The 19,877-nt window shown below is 38.0% G+C and overlaps 3 protein-coding genes across 4 annotated transcripts in view; 1 reads left to right on the top strand and 2 right to left on the bottom strand.

The window, feature by feature from the left end:
• Positions 1 to 8,445, bottom strand: part of LOC306873143 (storkhead-box protein 2-like) — a 66,038-nt gene extending 57,593 nt beyond the window's left edge. The window contains exon 1 of the mRNA XM_079422215.1: positions 7,369 to 8,445. Within this exon, the coding sequence (XP_079278341.1) occupies positions 7,369 to 7,690 (322 nt within the window). The 5' untranslated portion in view covers positions 7,691 to 8,445. The remainder of the gene's footprint in view (positions 1 to 7,368) is intronic.
• Positions 8,446 to 11,326: 2,881 nt separating this feature from the next.
• On the bottom strand, positions 11,327 to 13,630 carry LOC306873336 (inhibitor of growth protein 2-like). 2 transcript variants are annotated; one of them, XM_079422569.1, is made up of 2 exons: positions 13,304 to 13,630; positions 11,327 to 12,578 (listed from the first exon to the last, which is right to left on the bottom strand). In XM_079422569.1, the coding sequence occupies exons 1-2, from the start codon at positions 13,440 to 13,442 to the stop codon at positions 11,881 to 11,883; spliced, it is 837 nt and encodes a 278-aa protein (XP_079278695.1). In that variant the 5' UTR covers positions 13,443 to 13,630; the 3' UTR covers positions 11,327 to 11,880. The 2 variants fall into 2 exon arrangements, with proteins under 2 accessions (XP_079278695.1, XP_079278696.1); XM_079422570.1 differs by lacking the exon at positions 13,304 to 13,630 and adding an exon at positions 12,777 to 12,969.
• A 2,262-nt stretch (positions 13,631 to 15,892) lies between these two features.
• LOC306872705 (extracellular superoxide dismutase [Cu-Zn]-like) lies at positions 15,893 to 16,477 on the top strand (the record flags this gene model as incomplete). Its single annotated transcript, XM_079421463.1, is given in 2 exon segments — positions 15,893 to 15,937; positions 15,941 to 16,477. Coding segments are annotated over 2 exon segments (582 nt in total).
• Positions 16,478 to 19,877: the final 3,400 nt, after the last annotated feature.

Below are 19,877 nucleotides of genomic sequence, written 5' to 3'. Positions count from 1 at the left end.
ACATAATAAATTTACACCATACACATACATATATGATGTAAACAAAACCTTTATTTGGATGCTATTAATCGTTTAACAGCACTATGACAGACAGACAGACAGACAGACAGACAGACAGATAGACAGATAGATAGATAGATAGATAGATAGATAGATAGATAGATAGATAGATAGATAGATAGATAGATAGATAGATAGATAGATAGATAGATAGATAGATAGATAGATAGATAGATAGATAGTGTCACGAATCCTGGCCATGCACTTCCACTCATTCACCACCACAGGTCACCCGTTCACCACATGGACTTTTCACACTACACAGCACATTGGACTCCATTTCCCATAATCCATTGCACTGACGACACGCACAGCTGTTCACAATTATCACGCCCACACCTGATATCCATCTGCAATCACCATCACCCAATCACTCACTATTTAAGCCTGGGACTTGCTCTTGCTCTCGGCCGAGTATTGTCAGCACTTATCACTCTCCCAGGGATAGCTACTTTACAGAGCCATAGTCTTAGTCTTGCCTTGTCTTTCTTGCCGTGTCTGACCCTGCCCGTGTTTCCTGGATTTACCCCTTTGCCTTCTGACTGTTATTTCAAAATGAATAAAAATTGCAACTAACATGGACTCAGTTTTCCCCACACAGGAAAAGTTAAAAGTACATTTTTAAAAATTGAATGCATCGTTACGGTAGCTTAATAAAGCTATTTTCTCATGGAGGTCGACATGCTGAGTGCTGAATACAATCCATTTTATTGAGGTAACCTCCTGTTTCCAGACACTTTTACCCACAGAATGAATTAATCATGGCTTTTTGCTTTTGTGAGAAGTTGCAGCAACTGCACTGCGGTCATTGTAAATCCAAGACAATGGACAGCACAACTTCAACACAAGATTACTGACTGATTACACCTTTAATTTAAAAATTAGTTTAGAAGTGACACTAATGGTCAATACTGAGCAGTAGCACATCTGCACTTGCGGGTGATTTGTTTAAAGCCCAGGCAGGAGCAGTAGATTTACAATGAGGTGTTGAAAGTGAACCTGCACAGGCATCTGCGTCCCAAACACCACATCAGCCAAATATGCAGTAAGACCACAGAGAGCACAACTCAACATGCCTTACTGCTGACCTCTCACACTCAGACATCCACAAAATGATTTACTCTCTGTGGATGATCAGGTGTTATCAACACACCTGATGACACATCTAACAAACTTTAACCCCTAAAGCGAACTGGAGAACAAGGAGCAAGTGCAGGCACACAGAAGATCAAAAAGACAACTTAAAGATACAGCGCTTATTTAAAACATGAATCATCAAATTGCATTAGAGTCTTTAAAAAGCATCAAATAATCGGTTAAAACTGCAGTAAAATACTCACAGACCTTGTTAAAAATAAACTTCAGCTGCTCTTTTTGGGATCCTCCTGTAGAATGTGCAGAACTGTAGGTGCTACACACAGCCAGGAAAATTTAACTGTCTGGTGTCTCTTATATTGCAATTGTTACCCTAAAGAGGTATTTTAACCTGATTTAACCAATGAAATTTAGTTTTGTTTGTATTAATTAATGTGTTTGATTCAACAATTTAAATTTAAATTGAGTAATATAGTACATTCAAAAATAATACCTTGACTTGAATAAAACCAATTAATTGTTTATATGTAACATTGTACAGGTACAGAAATATCCTTTTTTGAAAATTACAATATGGATGCACTGACAGCATCTAAAATGTAAGCAGTAACATGTATTTATGTAAAATATTTTATTCCTTTATATATCACAAATATATATTTATACTTTCATATATATATTTTATATCCCTATCCACAAACCTGTAACCACTTTTAATCAACATATACAATGAAACAGACAAATATGTGCAATAACAATATTTTTAGTTACAATAGATGTAAATATATTTAAATATATACAGAGTTCTGGCATGAAACTCTAGATGGCGCAGTCCGATAGGTCTAACTCAATCTGAACTAATGACATCATTATCATATGGCACAGCTGATCAGTTTTCTCCTGTATCAGTAGCCAATGAGCTCTCTGCTCAATATTCAAATACCTAGATTTTGTTTGCTGTAGCAGTTTGGCAGCACACTTCAGAAACCCTCCACCTTCCCCAGCTCCACCTGTATAGATCTGCTACAGGGTGACTCATGTATGCTATGTGAGGTTATTCATATGTGTTATATGTGCTGCAGCAGTATTTCCTACATGCTCACAGCAGCATGTTGTGGATGTATTGGCAGTAGCAAGTCTTGGTACTTACTTGCTCTGCCGCAGCAGCAGCAGTGTAGCAGATCTATTCCGCCAAGACCAAAAACATTAACATTGTCATGTACATTACTATGCCAATCCCTCCGAGAGTTGTCATGACAGAAATATATTTGTTTGCAAATCCACCTCCTCTAAACCTAAATCTGACCAAAGAATATATAAAGTTACAGTATAACGATGACATGCTGTATTCTCAGGCAGTATACATATGTGTTAGGTAGAGAGTCAACATTTTGTTAAAGTTTTTAATTGCTGAAAATCTTATCCTGACCCACTCCATGATGCACACATTTCTTATTCAAATGCACACATCACCAGAAACACATTCGGCATGTTGGAATTTGTGATGCAGCATACAAGAGCCAATGAGCATTTGATATCACTGACGTAAAACCTTTGTCAATTCTTGAGGCAAATTTAGAATTTTTAAAAAGTGTGGAAATTGACGATTACTTTTACTAGGAAGGAAATTAATATTGTTAAATAAAGACTAGGATTTTAAATATTTGTAATTACAGATCACAGAAATATTTAGTATTGTTTAAAATGATGTAATCCTTTGAAGTGAGCTGGCACCAAAAGTAACAAAACAAAATCAAATGTTATAATTTCAAATTAAGTAAACAAGCCAACTGCATTTAATAACGCAAATAAAAAGATTAATAAGGATTTGTAAAAGTTCTATGTCTGTAAGGTTGTTCACATGTTTTAGATGCTGTCAGTATTGTATGTTTTTCCTATGCAAAAGTACATAAGTTTTGCGTAATACACATACAAATACACATGAGATCGCATTAACCTGTATAACCTCATTGTGTTTTTCGTTTCAAAACAAGCCATTTTGCAGCTTAGTTTTAAGTTCTAAAACATTGCAGCATATTATCATTGTAATAAGGAGTTGATTTCTTATTATATGTGAAACAGGTACAACATATAGCCATAAAACCATGACACTTGTGGTTCAACTGTAGAAAATGTTTTGTCTGAAAAGGAAAGTTGACTATGACTGAGCCAGGCTGTCCACACATCCCTACATGATGCTGATTTGCTGATCCATTGGCTATTTCCCTTCATTCTCTTCTGCACTCCTCCCTTTCCTCCTATTGAAGACAAGGCTTCTAGGGCTTGCCACAGAGTTCCCTTTCCTGTCCCCCAGCCTTCCTTCCCATCTGCGTGTATACAAAACCTCCAGGGACATTATCCTATCGCGGTCCTTGTACATTTCCGCCCTGTGACAAGTTGATCTATGGACAGCCATCCACATTCCATTGACACAGTCCTGGCAGATGCTGAACATAGAACATGTTTAAAGAGGATTCTCACTTTTCAGCAAAATGATTACTATTCTGCAGACGCCTTGAGGGATATCCTTAAGAGTGTGATTACCAATAAGTCACTAAGTGGTTCGTGTTTTGTGAAATCTAAAACTTCACGGTCTCTGGGCGACCTCCAAGTAATTCAAAGACATGAGAGGTAGCCATCCCAATCTACCCAGAGTATAAATCTTCAGCCCAATTCATCCTGACATCCATCTCCAATTTCTAATAATTTAGATGAAAAAGATTGCAGGTTGTGTTTTTCACACTTTGTAGAAGCTGCACACGTTTTGTTTATGCTGGAAAAATCTCCAAATCTAAGTTCTCCAACATGTAGTTTTCTTTGCTACATATAAAAAAATAATTGCCATTTTTCTAAAGCAAAGCAAAACGACAACATTAAAAAGTAGTATTATCACATAGTTGCTACTCTCATGAACATTTCCTTCACTCTATCTCTTATATCTTATTATTTTGACTGCATAAAATACTGCAACTGGGTGCAAAAACACCCAGGCTGTTTACTTTAAAAGCTTTGATATAAGCTTGAGTCAAACTCCATGTCTGCAATTAAGTTTTACCAGACAGTCTTCAAAGATTTGAGAAATGGTTCCTTACTTAAGGTGAGTTAATGTCACCCTTAGCAGATAAATCGCTGAGCACAAACAACCTCCCCACCACTCACACAAACAGGTATGAACTCTGCTTGACACTACTTGTTTGTCATGCTTATGAAAATCACACACCTTAGGGGCCTGTGCTATGTCAAGACAAGTTTAGCACTAATGGAAACTTTTTTAACTGTCTAGATGGCAGTGTCTGTTGGCAGGGGTGAAGTCTTGGTTATGCATCTCAAAGAAATATTCTAAACTTTTAAATGTTCATATTTGTTAGACCTGTTTTACTGCATAGAAGAAAAAAAAACTCAAGGACAGAATATCTATAAACTTGTCAACATTTGGTTTCTTGAGATGCAGAATGTATAGTATCAGCAAGTAAGAATTTTTAACGCAAGTTAAAAAGGAGTTGTAAAAAGGGGACATTTTGATATAAAGCTGCTGCTGCTAAAAAAAGAAAAAAAATTGCTTAATCTAAGAACTTAATGGTCCAGAACCAAAACTGAGCAAAGACAAACAGATTCCAAAATCTCATTTTAATCTTGCATTCTAGTTTATAGAATATGGGTACATAAACAAATAGGTACATACATGTTTATGTGACATGATACACAATATATCCTCTTTTTCCCAGACATGTCCTGGTCTGGATTTCTAAAGTGCCTAAAATTCAGGTCAGGATTTCTAAATTGCCTTTTTTTCATACTAACAATCATGTCATAACTCTCCCCTACAAAGGCAAAAGACCTTAACTCGCTAGAGTGTGAAACTGAGAAAAATGACTTTAAAGTTTTTTATTTTTCCAGCCAAATTTATTATAGGTAGGACACTGGAAATTTTTTTGTAATTTTTAGTTTTAATAATGAAAATGAGCTACATTAAAAAAAAATTGAAGTTACTTTACTCTGCCTTTGCATTGTCACCAAAACATGAGAAGTCACACCAAGGCAAAATACAGTAACTTCCACATTATCAATATTTGGTTGCTGATCACCATTTACCAAATCGTTAAAGTAACACCTGTATAAAATAGTGATCATTGCATATTATTGCATATAGAAATTAATTGTTTAATTGTAACAAGCAGACTAAAAGTTAAACGTGAGTGGATACCGTTTTGCAACCAATTTATTTGCTATGCTCAGTAACGTAAAATATTGACTTGAATGAAAATAGCCTAACCTAAAAGAACGACTTGTGGATTGATGTGAACGCCAGCATGCAGGAATAATGCTCAGAATGCTTGTGGATTAAATATCATTGTTATGGCCTGTCTATTTTGCTATCATTGATATAAGGAATGACAAGCAAAAATAATCCTTTCAAACGACAATAAATGGTTAGAATTTACTAAATCAATTCCTACAAAAGATGCTACATCACAAAATCAAAAAATCTGTGATCAAATTCTTTGCTATAATAACAGCATGTGTTTTTATATATGAGCTGATGTTAAAGCAGGTAATGATGTACTGTATTAATCGTTTATTTTATATATATTTGATTGCAATCTAATAAATCAATAAAATAAAACAAACTGATGAATTAAAGGGCTTTTTCAGATAATAAAATATATAGGAAATAAAAGAAAAATGAAAAATATCCATATAGCCTACTGAATGTTTCCTTTAAACTAAAACAACAGTCCAAATCACTGCATTGGAAATGAAGAATCAATGAGTTGGAATGTAGATAAGTCCATGTAAGGCACAAAGCTTAAACTCAAATCTGCAAATACAAGACATATCACCACATTCCAAAACAAATCATTCAGTACCAGGAAGTGGAATGAGAAGAATTTCCCTTTGAGAACCGATAGTGCTGTAATATGTACAGGTTTGTTTTATGTTTGCATTATGTGTGACTGGAGGCCCATTTCTTCACAGTCTCACCCTTGAAAATATCCTTCGTTTCCACAGCTTTGAGAACGTACGAAGAGTCAAAACAACTATGGGTGGAATATAAAATGTTTCACATGCAAACTGATACAATATGTATTCACTTTCTTGATATTTAATGATATTTAGACCTTTTTGATAAGGTGTTAACGGTTTTTACATTATTCAGATGATTAAAAAACGAATTACAATTGATTAAATCAGAGTTTTGGGGTAGTTAAAGAATAGGAACTTTCCACGGAGATAAAGCACATCTTTGTGTAGCTTAATTCGTATAATCCAGTGGAATGTTTTAACTTAACCTGTTTCTCCTTCAAGCAGACATCAAGATTTTTGGGAGTGTTAGAGCAAAGAAGGGGTGAACCTGTCAGAATGGATGGTTTTAAAAGTAATAGCAAGAGTGGCCTTGATCGTGTTGTTTTTACAACAAGAAAATCCTCATAAAATGTGCTTCTGCATGATACTGGGAAAGCATTGGATTTCATGTATCTTGGGCTCTTGACCTCAAATTCAAAAGCAACATTTAAGGACTTCATAGAGACTTCATAGACATTCATTTGTCCAAAGTTGACATTTTAAAAGGGGAGTTTTTTCCAGACATGAAAATTATTGTAGAATACACCGACTCAACTAGTTCTAGCAAACAATATTCAATATGACCAAAGAGTTGGCCACTAAAATAATATGGATATAAATAAATAAACTGCAACAGAAAACTCTCCAAAACAGTTCAATAAAATAAAAAAAGTGATGGTTCACTCAAGGAAGTCTGTACCACATCCCAATAAATTATAATGTGATTACTAATTTTACTTTAAATTAAACTTAAATTATAAATAAAATATATAAATATACCTTGCTAAATATCAATTTTCTTTGTAAATGATGTGATCTCAAACTTTTTTTTACTTCTAAAACAGTTTATACAGTAAAATGCATTTTCTCACGTGGCAAGGCAACTTAATCCATTTAGTTCAACTTTTTTTGCATTCCTCTTATAATGCCCAATTTCTTCAAGCAGATAAACCTCACTTTCACCTCGTACTGAATTTTGCAAGTGCACCTTACTGGCATGTTCAATATGGAGAAGGTTGGCAAAGTTCTCTCAAACCTCTGCACCCCCATATCACTGTGTTAAAATATCTCCCTGGCATATAATTCCTCGAAAAACAATTTGGCTGCTTCTTTCCATCAAGGGTCCCCTTGTGATTTGCTCAGGCTTACCTATGCACTTGATCTCGAAGCCCCGCGGTGGTTTGAGGGCTCTCCGCGTCCATCCTTCCCTCAGGACCTCCAAATGATCCTCCTTGCCTTGAATGAGCAGAACATGTTCATCTATCCAGCCCATGAAGAAGGTCTCCGATATGGCGTCCGTGACTTTCTTATTCCAGAAGTGCTGCATGTTCTCCGCTTTGAAGTCGGCGAATATCTCGTAGCCGGTGTGATGGTGCTGAAGCTTCTCCGTGACCGCGGCCGCCTCCTCGGTGCTGACTCGCGACAGCACTATGGCCAGGGAATGGGGCGCTATCTGCAGGAACTTCTCCATTGTCCGGCGCGTTTTCACACACAGGCCACGGCGTGGATTGCGACCCTGTCCGATGCTCCGCGGCACTCACACGGTGTTTTATTGCGCACCTTATTGAATTTCCAAAACGAACACATTGCACCGTATTTCAGTTTATGTCCAGGAGCCGAAGCGCTGCGCCTGACTGCTGAGGGTCCACCAGCATGATACGCGAGAGGGACGCCAATGTCATTTATTCATCAAACAAACGCTTACAACGCCGCGTTCCGCACGGTGCGCCCATAGCCCGATGCCAGCGGTCCGGTGGGCAATGTTAACCAGGCGCTGCACTGCTGGGCAAAGCGGCTGAGCTGAATGATCAATGGGTCTGTCCGTATTAATAGATCTCAACCTGCCTCTTTCCACACCTCTCCCGCGACATAAGCGAGACCGACTCCGCCAGCATCGAGGAGGCCTCTTGAGCGGTGGCTTGGTCGATCACTGCATTCATCGGTGATGTTTGCTGGCCATAAAGCGCAGGAGATGACTTCATCCCTTCTTATTCATGTCTTCATTTGGTGCACTCCGTGGTTGCCTCCCAGTCGGTCTTGTACACTATAGGGCGTTCATATGGACCGCACACTTTCTGGGGTCACACTCACAACCGTTAACTCGTCTCGGAGGCGTCGGGCTCTTGTCCCTGACGCCTTGCGCGTTGCGAGTTGCGCCTGGTGTACGGTGCGGCGGAGAGATTGGACGCGTCGACGGAGAGCGCGCGGATCACCAGATGTTTTCCTGACTCCACCTACAGGCGGCCTTCAAAACATCGCGAGTACAGTGTGAGCCTCGCAACAGGTGAACAGGGATAAAGCAGAACGAGAGCTGGCGCTCACAGATTAGCGCAGAGCATTTTAACACTCTTCACGACAGGAAAAATGATAGGGTGGACTTGTAAAGGCGATGAGAGGTCAGGCTGTGTCTGTATGCTGTGTTTTATCTCATTTACCCGGCCTATTCCTTGTATCCGGTGCCTTTAGTTCTTAATGTAAGCTATGGCATAATGTTGCATGTATGTATAATTATAATGGGCTGATTAAAAAGAGAATAATAAGTTTTTTATTTATTACACAGAATGCTTTGGGGCCTACCTTTTATATCTTGAATCATGTTTTTTGTCCACTCTTTTGTTTCCATCCCAAGTTATTATTAATTTAATCAAAATTATTAATCAAAGTTGTTAAATGTCCATTCTTCAACACTCACAGAGCATTATGGCTAAATGTATTTGTCCATAACAGTGTAGATATTTTGTGTCAATAATGTATAAATAAGCTTGAAATATATGATTTAGAATGTTTTTATGATTAAACATGTATATCTGTTTCATGTTTCAAAGCTCAAAAGGCACTGAATTGTAGAAATGCCCCAACCATAACTGTGGTGATGGGGATAGTCTAGTAATAAATGAACACATTGACATTATCTTAGTCGACATATTTTTGTATTTCCAAATTTTTATAACTGAAATGGGTACTTAAATGCTTAACCTGAGAACTGAAGAAAAATAACTGTGGAAGCTGTGTATTTCTTCTTTTGAGGTAGGCAGTATGAGATTGTGGATCTGAAAAGAATTTGGCCTTGTTTGCATTTGTGTGAGGTTCTTTTCTCTAAGGCCTTGATCAAATAACTTCTAAACAGAGAGCAAGGGCACCCAAGCTTGTGGTGTCAGCTTTCGGTTTCCAAGTTCCCAGGGTGATTCCTCTTGTTTAGTGATCTGAGTATCGCTAGAAAGAATAAGACTGAATCTTTTAAAATACTGACCCATGGTTGCAATTGTTTGGATAGAAAGGTATTTCTCCACACACTCCCACAAATCCAGGTAACCGTAGTATTGATAACAATGGAAATGAAATATGTGCAGTGCATTTCACACTATAAGGTTAGATACTTATTAACTGGCAGCTGAATTCATAGATCATTTGAAATGCTAACTTTACAAATCCAGGGTTATAGAGTAACCCTGATTACTGTGTAACCCTGAATAAATATATATTTACAATTAATGATCAACATTTGAAGAGTTCAGATACAAAAGCCTCTAAGTGCCGTTTGAAATTTTCTTCTAAAATTAGCATTTTTATCAGGCTTATGTTCAGTTATTTCACTTTAATGGCTATGAGAATAACTTATTCCTTGCTATAAAAGTTAAATAAATGATTGAATCTACACATGATAAAAATGTTCATTTTAGAAGAAAATTTCAAACGACACTTATGCATCTGAACTCTTCATTTGCAATGCTTAAATGAGCTGGTGACCTAAAAGCCTAATGTTTTATAGTATTACTCTATATATGGAGGTTGCACTTTAAATGCTCTCTCAGTGTTTTGAATGTGACTTCTTCCAGCAGACATTACTGTAAAACGAGCTGTAGTTAAAAGTGCTTTTTTGAACATCAAACAAGTTAAATCTGAGTTCTGAATCCAAACCAGTTGAGAAGCACTTATGCCTTTATGGTGACATCTGCTGGCAAGCAAGACTTCTATTTATACTGTCAAAAAAACAGAATTGTATGGTTTGATGTGGTCAATGATTTGCCATGTTTTCTGGCCAGTTTCATGACACAGGAGTGTGCTTCTATTAAAATCTGATTGGTCTGTATATGTCTGACTGCTGAAGGCATGTCTTTTATGTATTCGTTTTGCCATTTTTCATAGTTTCATACTGAATCAGGTCTACCAACACCTCATCATAAAGCTATAAAATATCACAGTTTAGCTTGTAAGCTTGAAACTTGCGCAATAACGCAAATAAAATGTTAAATTAAAACTTGTTTTTCTTAGCTTCTTTGAAGCTGTCACTTTTTTTCCTGGATTCCAGCTCTGCACACTCTAGGCATTCAACCAACTTGAGTTCCTAAGACACTTTCATATCATATTGAAAGAGCTCATGTGCTGCACTTGGTGGCTGCTTTTCCTTTACTTAAAAAAAAAAAAAAAAACTTTGATTTTGTAAAGAAATTCATGTAAAAAGGCATGATTTATATAAGAGCATACCTTTATATCCAAAGATCTTTAAGAGGAGAAACACATTCAGTAAAGTGTGTCCAAGCTTTTGCCTGGTATACACACACACAAATGGTTCACCACCACTGCAATATAAAGAACCCAGTAAGCCCCTGTATATATATTTAAAGGTTCTCTTAACTCTCTCTTAGTCTAGTTGGGAAAGCAGTTTAAAACAACATTAAAATACAGTGTATTTCCTGAAGACAACTTGGTTGTCAACCTTTGTGGCCCCTATGTCCCCTATAAGGAAATATTCCAGGGCACCCCCACTAGACTTTTTGACTTCAGAGCACAAAAGCAAAAAAGTGATTCAAAACAGCTTTTGCCATTGTAGCAAATTTACCACATTTGCGAGTAACATCTAAAATCTGAGAACGGGGTTCCTCTTATGGTTCTACATAGCACCATTTGACAAAGTTGCTGTACGGCGCCTAGAAAGAGAGCTGCTATATAGCACTTAAAGTGGTTTCGCTATGATTTTAAGCCATTGAACCACTTTCAGTGCCATTTAACCGCATTTATTTAGTGTAGTGTTTCCTTCTTTTTATCAAATGAAGAAAATATTGTCTATGAGTTTTTATATTATCCACATGACACAACAAGAAGCAGATAAGAGACATAACAAGCACTGATTTATTTAAATAGATGAAATTTAAAAAAAACATTTTTACAAACAAAAAAAAAACATCACTCCAAAACAGTAACAAAGAATTTGTTCTCTCACTGGAAGACATTTCAGAGGTGTGTTTTCATATATATTTTCTAAAATGTGGAACGAAAGAACAAGAAATGCAAATAAAAGGACAGTGTTCATCAAACCCTGTGCATTTTTCAAGAACACGCACTACCCTGGACCGAGTGACCTCCAACATATATAAACTCTCGAGGCTTACCGAAATCAACGATTAAGAGGAAAAAAAGCTTACAAAAGAGCTCTTCATTGTCTTATGGACATTAGTGGCAGTATCTTAAACATCTGTGTTTCCAGGGTTAATTACATCTGTTGGTCGTTTTCCATCCTAATGCAAAAGCAACAACAGCACCTGTTTGGAAACTTTTCAGCTAAGTGCATGAGGAGAACCTTTTAACATAAGTTAAACACAAAAATCGCCGATCCCCACACAGGCATATTTTGACTTAATCTAGCACATCTTCTGTAAGGCACTACCTGGACCGCCTATCCTTCTTGGCCCTATCTGCACTTTTTTCCATAGTCTTTTCACTGTCACCCCTGCATTTGGGGCAATACCATTTCCCCTTGGGCTTGTAGGTCAGTCCAACACAAGAAAAATGGAACCACTCAATAGGACATTGCTCATTGTCGCAGCCAATCATCTCCCCATAGGACACCTGTTCGCAGAGGCAGTAGGTGGGCTCGTTGGGGTCGATGGTGAACTCCACCGGCGATGCTTCTCGCTCTTGCTTGGCCTTGGAGCGCTTCTTCTTCTTGGCTGACTTGGACTTTTTCTCACGGGGCTGCTGCGGAGGCTCTTCTCCCAGGTCTTCCAGGGCTCCGTTGGCACAGGTGTCACGGCTCTCGCTGTTGCGTTGACGTCTGGGTCGTCTCGCCGAAGAGCGTTCGGGCATAACGTTTGCGGAGGTGCTGGCAGGGTCGTGCCTCACCTTCTCCGCCGGTCGCTCTGCTTCCGCCGGCTCCAAGAAACAAGGCGAGTGGGCCTCGATCTGGCGCGAGCGGTTTTCCACCACCTCCATCATTTGTGTGACCACATGGATCTTCTCATCTCCCAGCTCCTGACTGCTGATGAGCGCCCGCTGCAACTGAATCTGCAGTCGCTTGCGCTGCCCACTGTCAGTCTCCTTTTTGTATTTTTCATAGATCTCATCCACCTCCTTGAGGACCTCTGAGTGGCACAGAAAGCAGATAAAGTGAGGTGGTGACAATCACCTTCAGTCAGAATATTAGAAAATTAAGCGAGGCAGCTTGTGCACACCCAAAGCATTTTACAAAGCCACTCTTTAACATACAGTTGACTGTTATCAATGCATGCTTGAGTTGCTCTAGTCAGTGCTACCCCTGCCGCTGTGTAACAAAAACATACCTGCCCAATCATACATGCTGCTCCTCCACGGTGGGTATTATAAAAATATGAGCAGCTAAGACGCGAATGAATCATTTCCGTTGCATATTAATCATTTTGCACGGTAACCTTCGTTAAGTCAAACTCGAAGGCGTCGGCATCGAGCAGTGAATATTTAGGCTACATGCGAACAAAACACACGCCGACTGAAAGCACCATTACGTCGATACTATGGCAACTAAGGCGATGCGTTAAAAGAGCACAGCCAAACAACAGTACAGAGTATGCACTAGTCAAAATGGCTGATCACTGCTTGTAGGATAGTGTTGTTGGAACAAACACAGCCGAATATGCTAAAGACCAAATACAACTAAAACACAAGGGGCGTAGACAGCTTTGGAAGCACTGATAAATGTTTAATAAAAATGTGTTCAGTGTTATTGTGAGGAAACGAAACGAAGCCGGTCAACAGGGTGAAGTGCACACGATGTAAATGAGCGTAAGTAACAACGTATCGAGCTGGCACCTTTCACAAATGTGTCGCTTACCTTGATACTTGGTGTCGATCTCGCGTAACAATGAAACATTCCTCTGTATGTCCAAAGGCAGCGACTCGACACAGTCCAAATAATCCTCCACGTAGCTGACAAGCTGCGATTTTTCCACGTTTGGATAATGCCCTAACATGATGATAGTAATGCATCAAGCAGCTATGCGCCTTTTCGAGAAGAACTGCGGCTTAAAAAGAGGCGCGTTTCACTCATAGGTTCCTTTAAAATATAATGTTAGTTGGCAACCTTGTGGAGAGCCACTCTTTCCGGACAAATTCAGTCCAATCTTCTCTGGCTACGAGAACTCCTTCAAACAAAACTATCAGATGTGCGCATGCGTAGGATCAACCCATAAAATGCCGCGTTTTGCATTTTCAGACGATTTAGCAAATGGGTGCTGGCGTTGCTGGGATGGGGGCGGATCGCGGGATCAGCTGGGCGCGTCCGGAGCTGCGATTCATTAAAAGCGAGATTGAACCGTAAAACCACAGCTTTAGACCGGGTTAGCAAAATATCGTTGATAATGAGATGATGTAAAAAAAAATATCAGTGCAATAGAGGGTTATGAATTAATAGGGGCTACTAGGGGCCACTTATATATAGTGATACAAATGCCCCTAAACTCAAAGTTCGATTAAGAACGCTTTAGTTGAGTTCTCAAAAACTGACATAGAGCAACAGTATAGAAACACAATATATAAACACAGACAGACACATACATATAAATTAAATATAATGTGCGAACTAACAGCTGTAAATTAAACATAATACAAACAGCAGGATAATATAAATATAGGTCTAAATATAATGTAAATATAATACAAATAAAAACGAACAATTAAAAAACGACTAAACGTCCCTGTAATGATTTGTATCATTGTTTTGTATTTCATAACATTTTATTCTAGGTAATTATCCTAAGTAATTATCAATGATGCTGATGTAATATTGCAGGTAACAACCGGCTTATAAATAATTTTAATTAACGGGTTTTGTCAGAATAAAAATCCCTAGGGGAGACAACGCCATTATTGAAGTTATAACTTCTGACATATTCATAAAAATCAATTTAGTTCTCTAATATTTCCAGTATTAGAGATTTAAAAATTTGCGCAAGCTGAGAGTGAGCCCCGTTCTGTAGAAGCACGTGTGTGCTTCACTTGCATATCTATTTCATTGACAAACCTGGATCGCAAGCGTTATGCTCGGCCACACAGGGCGTCTTAGCATTGACACGCTACGCGAACCACCGATCTGCGCTGCATGCAGGACATCTCTGCCCAGTGTCCGGGGACTTTCCCCTAAGCAATGATGGCGAAACGAGGTTCCCCGTGTGTAGCTTAGGTTACAAGTTTTCAGGCATGCGCATTTAGGAAGTGCGCGGTACAGGAAATATATACAGCTGAATGTAGTAGTATGTTTGCACCACGGTGATACTGTGATTTTCTTGCTTTACGTTTTTCTCAATGGATTCTTTTACAGAAGAGTTTGCTATACCACTATAAAGACATACTGTGTATTGCGAAGGACGTATATTGCGGTATATTGAAGCACTTGGTCCTAAAGTGAAGACTGAAGGAGTCATGTAAATGAACCACATACGTCACGATGACACGCCAAGCGAGATGACAGAAATACAAGTAAAATGAACAACAAAAAACTCGACCTCATTTGTTTGTTCTTATCTTATCGAAGTTATGTTGAGGATTTTTGTTGTTAATTAGCTATAAGAGTTAGTTAAAAGTAATGTCTCAGTAAACACACAGAGGCTATAGTTCATTTTCAACATTGCAGTTAAGATGGGGGTGTTGGCATTGAATGCATATTGACTTAAAGAGTAACATTTGACTTGACTTTATGATTTTCTGATTAAGGTGTTTTGTTTTGCCACAGGGAAAAGAAGAAATTAAATCCTTCTACATGTTTTTGTATCTTCTCACTGACATATATGGAGGGAAAACAAGATGGAAAAACTATATTATTCTTTATCTTCGTATGTTAGCAGACTGAATTTCATAAAACACGATTGTGGGCAGACATTTGATCTGTGGAACTTGCAAGCACTATAATTTACTAAATATGAAATATTTAGGCCCCTGAGTTATGCAAGTATAAACAACAGCCTAAAATGTGTCACACGCGAAGGAACACCAACCAAGTAACACGTTTGTTATAAAAAGTGCTTTTAAAAAACAGTGACATAACACGGAAGGTACGTAGGCTATATATAATTCATTACCAGATTCGACTGTACATAATAAAAAAAGTGAGTTAACTAGCCTAATATGGTTTTTTTTTGGGGGGGGGGGGGGGGGGGGGGGGGGCTTTATGGCATTGTTAGCAACGTAGAGCTTTATGGCATTGTTTCAGATATATTTACGATTTTGTAAACACTTTTGAGAATATAGGCTAATGTCTCAGTAAACACACAGAGGCTATAGTTCATTTTCAACATTGCAGTTAAGATGGGGGTGTTGGCATTGAATGCATATTGACTTAAAGAGTAACATTTGACTTGACTTTATGATTTTCTGATTAAGGTGTTTTGTTTTGCCACAGGGAAAAGAAGAAATTAAATCCTTCTACATGTTACCACTTCTAGCATTTTTGCTCAGTTGCCATGTGCACTTCTGAGGGTTACGCTCAGCTTTGACATATGCTTCAAATCCAGTTTCCCCACCAGTGAACAGTAATTCCCTTCGGGCCGTATGCAGAATGCGCCCTAACACTCAGTTATCACCTGGAATGCCCTGTGTGTACGGTCATGTTTTTTTCAAACAGTCTGGGCCAAAGGAAAAGCTGAGCGTGACTTTCAGACTGTATGGTCTCCCTGTCTACAGCCTGCAGCCCAGAGCAATGCACATTCATGAGTACGGAGACTTAAGCAAAGGCTGTGGATCTACAGGTGGGCATTACAATCCCCTTGGTGTGAACCATCCACAACATCCAGGGGACTTTGGCAACTTTGTTCCTGTTAATGGGAAGATTCGTCAATCACTGGACTCCAGTGCAACACTCTTTGGGAGACTCTCAATACTTGGCTGGTCTGTTGTGATTCATGAGGGAGAGGATGATTTAGGCAGAGGTGGGAACGTGGAAAGCTTGCTGAATGGCAACGCTGGAGGGCGATTGGCATGCTGTGTTATTGGACTGGCAAACCCCCAAAATTAGCATATACAAATAACATATACTTTTTTAGAGTATTTATCATATGAATAACTGATACGCTTTGAAAATGGAATTGTAGAGTAACATGCTCAAAATGCCTGGTTCTTATTGTATCTACAATGCTAAATATAACCATTAAAGTGAATAAACTGGCTTTTCAAAGGTGTCTTCATTCCAATGCCTTCAACTTACAGTATTTGATCTATAAACAGACTCTAAATCCTTACATTAAATGCTGGAAGCTATTTACATTATTGTCAAAATATGGCATGTCGATGACAAAAGTAGAGAATACTTACAAAATAAAAAAAGATCAACAACAATAATGGTAATTAATAACACATTTCTAAATAAAATAAAAAAAACAATAATTTAAAGAATTATATTGAAGTCAAATCAACATCAGCAACAAGCCTCTAAAATGGATAAAAATGCAAGGCTTTACAACAGTTTATAGTCTTTTTAATGATTGATTGATTGATTGATTGATTGATGATTGATTGATTGATTGATTGATTGGTGTTTCTTACACCAGTGCTTTAAGATACTGATACTTAGAGTGTACAAAGTTTGGTGCCTTTTTACATTTATGAATATGATAATTAACCAAATAAAATAAGAATCAAATTAATTTTGATCTCTAAGGGCTTGTCATTAAATAAATAAATAAATATATATATAATAAATTATATATATTTTATATTTTAATGCAGTTAACGCCTCCAGACCTGTAGGTCATCTTACATTTCTTACAGTTGACATGCTGACAGTCTATGGTTGACAAAGATGATGCAGGGCAAAAACTCCATGAATGCAGTTATGCCCTAAAATTGTTGGTGCAAAAAATGCTCCTTTATGAGTTTTTGTCTCATATTAGAAAAGAAATAGAGTAGTGGTAAGTGCATGTTATTGTCAGGACCAGAGTATCTGCCGAAAAGTTGATTAAGACCACTGATCTATAAAAAAATATACATATATATTATAGTTATTATAGAACATTATATTAGTCGGACTCATTATATATAGATCAGTGATTAATACACAAAAACTGCTTTTAATTCAACATCACGTGCCGTTTATTGGGAGTGAAACAAGCTCTGCTTGAAACACGACTGTAATACTTTTAAAACGATAGAGATATTAATTAGCCATTATTAGTCAGTAATATATTGTATGTATTTCATAATTAGTGAAGGACTGGTGTTTTTAAGCATTTTGAAGTTTTCTCTGTCCAAGACTATAAGCTTACTTTTTAGGCACATTATGTAAGATGTCACTTGGACTTTTCCGCTAAAGTAATTTTTTACTTGCACTGTAGAACCCTGCCAAACATCATAAAAGAATCACTTCATAATTTATAGCTAGTGTATCTGCAGTAAAACGAGTAGGCGCTAATAAGGTGTCATATTTAACTTATATTCATAATCATTTTGGTTGATGGCATTCCTCTTTAGACCAGATTTCCAGTGTTCAAGGCCTCTTCCAAGCTGCATCGTGCACTGAGTAAGACTGGAATGGTGACATCCTAAAAGTTCCAGTCCAACAATGTGCCTCTGATGTAGATGGGGTGAAAGGAGGAAGAAAGGAAGACTAATATGAAAAGAAAAAGTCAATTTGGGAAGTACTTTTCAGTCGTAGGAGACATAGTAAAAAAGTCCTCCTAACTCCAGCCTGCATTGTGGCTGACCCGAATGTCGATGCCCTCCAAGCTCCAGCCCGCACCGTCAACGACCAGTGTGATGAAGCCCTCCAAGCTCCAGTCTGCACTGACTCCGACTAGAGTATTGATGCCCTCCAAACTCCTGTTCAGGCTGTGTCTGACTGGAGTTTTGAAGCCCTCCATTCTCCAGTCCGCACAGAGTCTGACTGGAGTCTTGATGCCCAATAAGTTCCAGTCCACGCCGAGTCTGACAGGAGTTTTGAGCTTATAAAACTGCATGTGTGAATTATATATGATGAAAGAAAATTGTTTAACATAGTTTTATGTTAAATAAATATAACTTATGTAGGACATGCCACTGCTTGTTTTTTAATGTCAAATATTCTTATTTATCTTTTACAGACATCTTTATGTAGGACATGCCACTGCTTGTTTTTTAATGTCAAATATTCTTATTTATCTTTTACAGACATCTTTTCCTTCTATGAAGTTGGAAATATGCTGGGTCAAGGAGGATTTGGAGCCGTCTAGTGAAGCGAGTGAAGGAGGGCCTTGAGGTGTCAATTTTTATTTATTTATTAACTTATTTACTTAGCTGGTCATTTCTTATCTTTATTCTTTTGCTTTTGTTGCAAGTCCTTCTAGTGTCTCTTTAAACTGTAAGACTGACATGCTCTGCATGTTTATAAATTCATGCTTGGAATTTGCATTCACAAAACTTTACATGTCTGTTCAGGATTAATGAAGGCAATGATGTGATCTCTACACATGTTAATTATAAATATTGCTAACACAAATTCTTCTTTCTTTTGTTGATCAGGTGGCAGTGAAATTTGTCAAGAAAACAAAGGATACACAATACATCAACTTTGTAAGTAGACTGTGCTTTCTATATTTTTTTCTTTGAATAACTGTATTGAGTATTTGGGAATCCACCTCCGTCTAACCATAATAAAAATAATTTTTCTTTCAGCCTGAACCTGTTGCACTGGAGGTCACTATTTTAATCCTTGCAAATGAAGGCCCCAGAGTTCCCCAGATAATCCAGCTGTTGGACTGGAAGGATCTGGATGATTACTACATCATGATTCTGGAGCGGCCTATTCCCTGTGAGAACTTGTTTGATTTTGTGCAGCACCATGGAGGCAGAATTGATGAGGACTTGGCTCGGGTTGTCATGCGGCAGGCAACACAAGCCGCTTACATGAGCTGCCAACGTGGAGTGCTGCACCGGGACATCAAAAAGGAAAACCTTTTGATCAACAAGGACACATAGCTGGATTGTCATTAGGTAAGATCATAATAACATGACTATTTTGCCAATTTCAGCCATGTCTAGTCGTACAGTTTAGAATAATGAAGATATGAAGTTTAAAGTAATAATCATTTGTCTCTCCTTTCTACCAAGTGCTGCCAATTGACCTGCTCTTGCCTGCAGCATGAGCCAACAGAACGACTTGATTTGGGCATGATTCTGCACCATAAATGGTTTAAGGTACTGAACTAAAAATACTAAAAATAAAGAGATTTATATAAAAAATTATTAACATTTTTGCCGTTTTTGTCAATCCTTGTACAAATAGATGATAAGTTGTTACAGGATGTTTCCAAGTCAAAATATGACAATAATAAAGCTGATTTTTGCTTTTATTTCAGGGCACAGATATGGTGAAAATGGGCAAATAGTGGCCATGCCCCCCGTTGCTGCCAGTCCAGGTCTTATCATGTACCGGCAGCTCATCG

Source organism: Barbus barbus (genome assembly GCF_936440315.1).
Source record: "Barbus barbus genome assembly, chromosome: 7".
Taxonomy (NCBI): domain Eukaryota; kingdom Metazoa; phylum Chordata; class Actinopteri; order Cypriniformes; family Cyprinidae; genus Barbus; species Barbus barbus.
Note: the sequence above shows the minus strand (reverse complement) of the source record. Positions and strands in the feature narration are given on the sequence as shown.